The sequence below is a fragment of the Triticum aestivum genome, chromosome 3B (assembly GCF_018294505.1).
Source record: "Triticum aestivum cultivar Chinese Spring chromosome 3B, IWGSC CS RefSeq v2.1, whole genome shotgun sequence".
Taxonomy (NCBI): domain Eukaryota; kingdom Viridiplantae; phylum Streptophyta; class Magnoliopsida; order Poales; family Poaceae; genus Triticum; species Triticum aestivum.
Window position 1 is genome coordinate 7,446,522 of NC_057801.1, and position 6,864 is coordinate 7,453,385.

The following is a 6,864-nucleotide window of genomic DNA, read 5'->3' on the forward strand; positions in this document are numbered from 1 at the left end:
CCGGGGTTGATTTTTAAGCCTCATGGTACATTGAGGGTGTATTTCGACCGGTTTCGGTGTTGAGGGTTGTAAACCAAACTGTGTGGTTAGTTCGAGGTTGAAATATGGACTTTTCTCTTGTTTGGATGAATATAGTGAAGACAAAATAAAACGCACGATGTAAGAAATGAAGAGTATTTTGTCCGTAATCTTTGACTTCAGCTGCTACTGAACTTCTACACCAGTAGATAGGAACTAGTTCCTATTCCTTATTAATGTCACCCCTAGGCTGTACTGTTTGTTACATTTTCAATTTGCGTTAACTAAAACACTTTGAACTGGCTTGGAAGTCTAGCGGCGAATGAGTTGCTAAGATGCAACCTCATTCTCTTCCAACGAAGAATGATGAGTCCCCTGGCTTATATGAACCATAACAAATAACTGGACAACAGCAGCAAGAAGTCTTCTCACCATCGAACAAATTTCTACCATGCTAATTTTGTCGTTCATGAAAGCTTCAAATTATTTGTAGACTGAAACCAAAACTGAAATGTTAAAATTTCGTTTGGATAGACGAGATTACATGCCAATTATTTCTTTTTGAAAAATTACAACACTTATATTTCTCTTATCTGGTATATTCTGCGTTACTTCCTTCGGCCCTGTACTTTTCCCATTAATCTCAAGGCAACAAAAAAAAAGCATGGGTAGATCATGATCACAATCGATCTATGGTGATGAACATGCTTGTGAAAAACTAAAACAGTTTAATTCTCACAAACTATATTCAAGTGATATTCTTACTTGCTGAACGATTTCAGCACATTATATTAAATCAAAAAATGAAACATTCATCCCAATGCACCGTGCCGCGCTTCAACTCCATCACATCCAGCAGCAATGCCTATGCCTAGAAGCATAAAATTTAATTAATGAGAATGCCGACGAAAAGAGAAATGGATAAGAGAAGAAAATAGTAGTTGGGGTAACATAGTTGAGCTCAGAAATATCACTTGAGCAAAATATCTCATTTTCATCTATATGTTACATAGTATTGGTGCAACGGAGGTGTTAATATGGACCTAAGATTAATAGCTAGATCAAAATAAGATAAAAGTACTAGATAGAAAATATAACTATCTTTGAGGTAACAAACATGCGAATTGAGTTACCGATTTGTCATTTGATATGGTATCTCGGAAGAGTGAAAACATTTATACTGGATGATAGTTACTAAATAGTACCACTATATGTCCATTTGTATATCTAGCATAGGAAGAAATTATAATTAAATTTAAGTTGTTGTTGAATAGTATAGTAGCATAACGATAATATTTGGGCAATCAAGTGTAAGATGTAACCAGATCATACACATATAATATAAGGCCTAAGGATGAACAATCACCTGGAGGACGGAAACTCTTAAAAGGATAATAGCGACAGCTTGCATAATTAGTGACTTCATGAAGTTTCTTGCATTGCATTGACTTAAGTTCAACCATATAGACTCCCCCGCGCATATTTAGAACTATTGCTTCAGTATCCTCATCATACCCAAGCAATCGTGTCTTTTTTATCTTAACCCGAGGAGAGATCCCATGAATTGCAGCATTCCGCAACAACCATGTGGTAACACCTTGATAATTGACCTTCATCTGCCACATTTGAATGCTATATTCAGTTAACACGAAAAGACCAACATGACCATCCTCTGCTTTGATGATCCGATGTTTGTGGGGTTCATTAAGACCAGGCCCCTCGATCATGGCGAGTGTCCCTCTATCCAAATCAAATTCAAGTATGTGATCTTTCATGGGCAACCAGTAAATGGCACTACCAGTTAGGGTCCCATGATTATGAGCATAAAAACTCGAACATGGAGCCGATGTGGAGACGTAACTACCCCATATACCAGTCTCTGAGGAGTAAACACATGCGATGACTCTGAAGTCAGTTTCATACATGGACATCAGTGCCACCTTGTATGGGCTGGACTGGCAGATACCGTGCATGCGGTCATGCGCCGTGGCGGCACAAAGCACCACCCCGTTGAGGTGGCCACGGACCCACTTGAATTCTGCCGGAATCGGCACGCGGTGTTGCTCACCTGTAATGGGTTCGCACACAACAAGCTCTGTCCGCCGATTGTCTTTGACGAGGACACGGCCGTGACGGCAATCGAGCACACGGTAATGACGGCGATTGCTGCAGTGTCCGAGGTCAAAACGCTCCAAAGGGGTGCCCTCCGTGGGGTCCAGGATGGGGGTGAACACAATCTCCTTGTCGCTGCAGACGAGGGCGCCAAGGCGGGGCGGCTCCAATCGGCGGCGGAGGAACCTGGGGTTGGCGACAAGGCCTCGCCAGCGCTTGCAAACTGCGGAGACGCGCCGGAGAGAGGACCGCTGCGGTGGGAGACGGAGAAGGATCTCCTCGAGGAGATCGTCGTTGTCCAGTGGGGAGGCAGGCGCCGGCGGCGAGCTGCTGGTGGTGGTAATTTCGTCGCTCATCTTGATTAGGGATCAGGAGTTCGAGACGACAGAGGAGACATGGAAGTAGAAGACGTTCGGCGCACGTTTCTTGCAAGGCAAAAGCAAAGGAACAGCGAATTGTTTCCCAAGTTGTGCGCGTGCGTGCATCCTTTTAAACAGCCTCGTAAACCCTTCCATCCCCAAATAAATAGTGTAACAGACAAAACTGATTTCACGTTTGTGTACGTGGGCAACACGGAATTCTTTCGTAGTTTTTTTATGCGAGAGAAATTTCCAATCTGTTCAAACTGAACTTGCTCGTGGAAGCTAATCGGATTAGTTTTTGACGGTTAGTTTTCCATCTTGTATTTTCTGACCTAGTACGTTTCCTTTTCTTTCTTTTTTGAAAAAACTTTTGATCTAATCATCAGTTTTAAGATAGTATAAAGAACACCAGAAGTAAAAATGGCATCCAAGTACGCAGACCACCTAATAACAACTATAAGCCTTGAAGCAAGCAGAAGGCGCACCACTGTCATCGCCCTCCCCCAGCGAAGTTGGACAAACCTTATTGTAGTAGATAGTCCGAAAGTCATCGTACTAAGACCCTACAGTACCAGTGCATCGGAACAGATACCACCGCCGATCTAGGGAAGCATTGATCGGAAGAATCCAACCTGTAGACACACACGAACACATACGAACACATCCGAGCGAAGACAGAATCCACGTGGATCCACTGAAGACAATCACTAGTCGAATCCCGTGAGAACCGCTAGACAAACCCCAACACGCCCTCCAACGTCACTATAGAAGAAGCGCCGGAACCATCTTCAGAGAGTCGCCGCCGTCTCACCTCTCTGGGAAGGATACAAACCCTAACAAAATTCAAAAAAACATTAAGAAAACAAAGGCCTCCCCCCGGCAAGGGTCGGGATCGACCGCGCCTCCATGTCCCTAAGGCCACGGGAAGATGAGGTGGACTGGAGGCGGTGACGGCTGGAGGCACAGGAAACCCTAGGCTAGCTGTCCTTGCGTATGAGTGAAGGGTACACGGGTCGATGCTTATGCTAGACGAAACGAGTTGGGCGGCCTAATTATGTACATGTATGATTAATATGCTCTGTAATAGAAACTTAGTACAATTTGTCTAATTCACATCTAGATGTTTTTTAAGGATGTCACATCTAAACTCCCACAAATATATAATGCAATAACAAGAAACAAAAAAAGACTAGAAAGAAAAAATAGCCCACTAACAGAGTGGACATCAACTTAGATGTGATATAGTTATGTCACATTTAGATGTGTCCTAAACAGACCCAATTTAGTAACTATACCATATATAAAAAATATACGATCCAAAAGTCAAGATGTTCGTATGTCAAGTAAAGTGTTCTCGACGCAATACATGAAACAGCTTTGCTAACGCAAAATACTAGCTCCGTGCACAAAATGGAAGACATTTTTGTAGTTCAATTTAAATAACAAAAACATTTTTTTTTGAAACAAAAGGGGTTGCCCCCTGCCCTAACTTTTTATTGAAAAAGCAAAGGCAACCGACAAACAGAGTTTACAGCTCTCGGCTCCAGCCAAAAGTAGCCACAGCAGAATTATTACAGACTCAAACATCCAACAGATTATAAGTCCACTAGAGAACTACTAATGTCCCCTATAAAAACTACAAGCGCAGAGGCACTGAACTCCCTACAGGCGCATCATCCTGCCAGGCAATTCTAAGCAACTCCCCGCGATGATGGTCGAGTAGCTTCAAGCATTGGAGGAGTAGCACACCCTGGGATTCCGCGCACAAGATCTTCCATTGATAGATATGTCTCCCCACCATCTCCAGTACACATTTGATGCTTCTCCATCTTCGCCCCTGGAACACAATTTCATTTCGAAACAGCCATAAGTTCCATAAGGTAGCAGCGGAAATCAAATTTACAGCATCAAAACTTTTTTTCTTCTTCCAAAAAGGAAGCAGTGACTCAAACGAATTAGGTACAGGCATCTTGGTACAGTTAGCTATCACCAGCCAATTAGCTATCACCAGCCAAACTTGTCGAGCAACTACACAGTCAAAAAACAGATGTTGGAGACTTTCAGGTTCACAGCAGAAGACACAAGTCAGGTCTTCCACATGCTGGCGTTTAGCCAGATTGTCCCTGGTTAGACTCTTATTATTCACAATCAACCACAGAACAATATGAATATTAGGGGGAACTTTGATTTTCCAAATATAATCCCTCCAGATAGAGACCACGCCCCCCCAATTAATCATCTTATACATAGATTTAACAGAGTATGACCCTTTACTTTCCAAAGACCAAACAGGCTTATCAGCCAAGTTGTTAAAAGGAACACTTTTAATCATACTGAGAAGTTCATTCCAGGAACACAAGATATCCTCATTAACACACCTTCTAAAGGTCAGCTGGAGATTCTCCCCATCCCACACCTGAGCCACCGAGGCATCTTGTTGTTGACAAATCACAAAAAGATCCCAAAAGCTAGTCTTGAGTAAACAATCACCCACCCAGGTATCATGCCAAAAGGAAATATTTCTCCCATTCCCAGGAATCCATCTATAAAAAGTTTTGGCAGCAGAGCAAGCCCAGGTGAAACTCTTCCAGAAGGGAGATCCCACCCCAGACTTAGCGCAAAGTATGCTTGGTCTATTCACATTATACTTGTACTCCAACAATTTCTTCCAGTCACTATCCCTATCATCAAAAAATCGTTTACTCCAAGCAGCCAGCAGAGACATATTGAATTCCCTAAGATTAGGGACCCCCAAACCACCCCACTCTTTCTTTTGTGAGACCAACCCCCACTTGGCAAGGTGGTATTTATGGTTGTCTCCAACATTACCCAGAAGAAATGAGCCATTTGAGAAGTAATCGCATCAATAGCCCACTTAGGAAATTTCATAATAGACATTAAGTAGGTAGGAATACTTGCTATACAGGTAGTAAGTAAAATCAACTTGCCCCTATAAGACAGATGTCTGCCCAACCACCCAGAGATTTTCCTAATAATTCTATCAATAATGGGTTGAATATCTTCTCTTCTAAGCTTCTTGAAGTGAAGAGGAACCCCAAGATACTTAAAAGGGAAATCCCCAATTTGACAGCAAAAGATCTGGGCAAATTCCTTAGCAGTCTCCTCATCAAGGTTAATGGTATGTAAATCGCTTTTGTGAAAATTGATACAAAGACCAGAGAGTTTTTCAAAGCAAGCCAGGATCCATTTCAAATGTCTGGCATGGTCAGCAGAAGCATCCAAGAATAGTAGTGTATCATCAGCATACTGCAGGCTGACCACACCACCAGGCACAACATGAGGCAGAAGCCCTTTGATCAAGTTATGACTGGTGGCTTTCTTAAGCATCTTAGAAAAAACATCAGCCACTAGGTTAAACAGAAGAGGAGAGGAAGGATCACCTTGTTTCAACCCTTTTCCCCCCACAAAATGAGGACCAATGGTGTCATTAATTTTCACAGCAAAAGTGCCTTGATAGAGGCAGCTACAAACCCACCCTATCCATTTCTCACCAAAACCTCTAGACCTCAACATTTCCACAAGGAAATCCCAATTAACTCTATCATAAGCTTTCTCATAGTCTAACTTCAGAACCAAGCCACCAGATCCAGATCTATGGATCTCATGAATCACTTCATGAGCCATGACCACACTTTCAAGAATAAACCTCCCTTTAATAAAGGTAGTCTGATTTTGAGAGATAATTCTATCACATATAGGAGAAGCCCTAGTATTCATAGCCTTTGAAAAAATCTTCACAGAATAGTTCCCAAGGCTAATAGGCCTAAAATCCTTCATATCTTTAGCATCATTCACCTTGGGGATCAAGGTAATAATAGCAAAATTCAATCTAGAAACATCTAGGGTACCATTCTCAAAATCTTTCACTAACCACATAAAGTCATTTTTAATCAGTTCCCAAAAAGTTTGATAAAAAATAAAAGACAACCCATCAGGACCAGGGGCCCTACCAGCATATGAACTCATAATAGCTTTTTTAATCTCCTCTTCAGAGAAGGGCTTTTCCAAACTTTCTTTCTCTTCTTCAGAAATCATATCACCCTCATCCCAGAAGTCCTCATCCAGATGGATATAAGGTTTTTGTTCAAAAGAAAAGAGCCTCTTATAAAAGGTAGTAGCAACATCCAGTAAATCCTCAGTACTAGTAACAGGGCCATCAGGGCCATTTAGTTCAGTTAGATGGTTCTTCCTATGTCTATGATTAGCTAGGGCCATAAAATAGGCATTATCATGATCCCCTTCCAAAATTTTCCTGTCCCTGGATCTTTGCCATAAGGCAGTCTCTTCCTTCTTCCAAATATCATCTAACTCTTTCTTAATAAGATTCATTCTCTCCCCCTCATTGGGAGAC

At 42.0% G+C, this 6,864-nt stretch overlaps 1 protein-coding gene across 1 annotated transcript; it reads right to left on the reverse strand.

Moving 5' to 3' along the window:
• Window positions 1-399: 399 nt before the first annotated feature.
• Window positions 400-2,604, reverse strand: LOC123064287 (uncharacterized). The gene is made up of 2 exons (XM_044487795.1): window positions 1,385-2,604; window positions 400-889 (listed from the first exon to the last, which is right to left on the reverse strand). Exons 1-2 carry the CDS (start codon window positions 2,484-2,486, stop codon window positions 831-833), a joined length of 1,161 nt encoding a protein of 386 aa, XP_044343730.1. The 5' UTR covers window positions 2,487-2,604; the 3' UTR covers window positions 400-830.
• Between the last annotated feature and the right edge of the window lie 4,260 nt (window positions 2,605-6,864).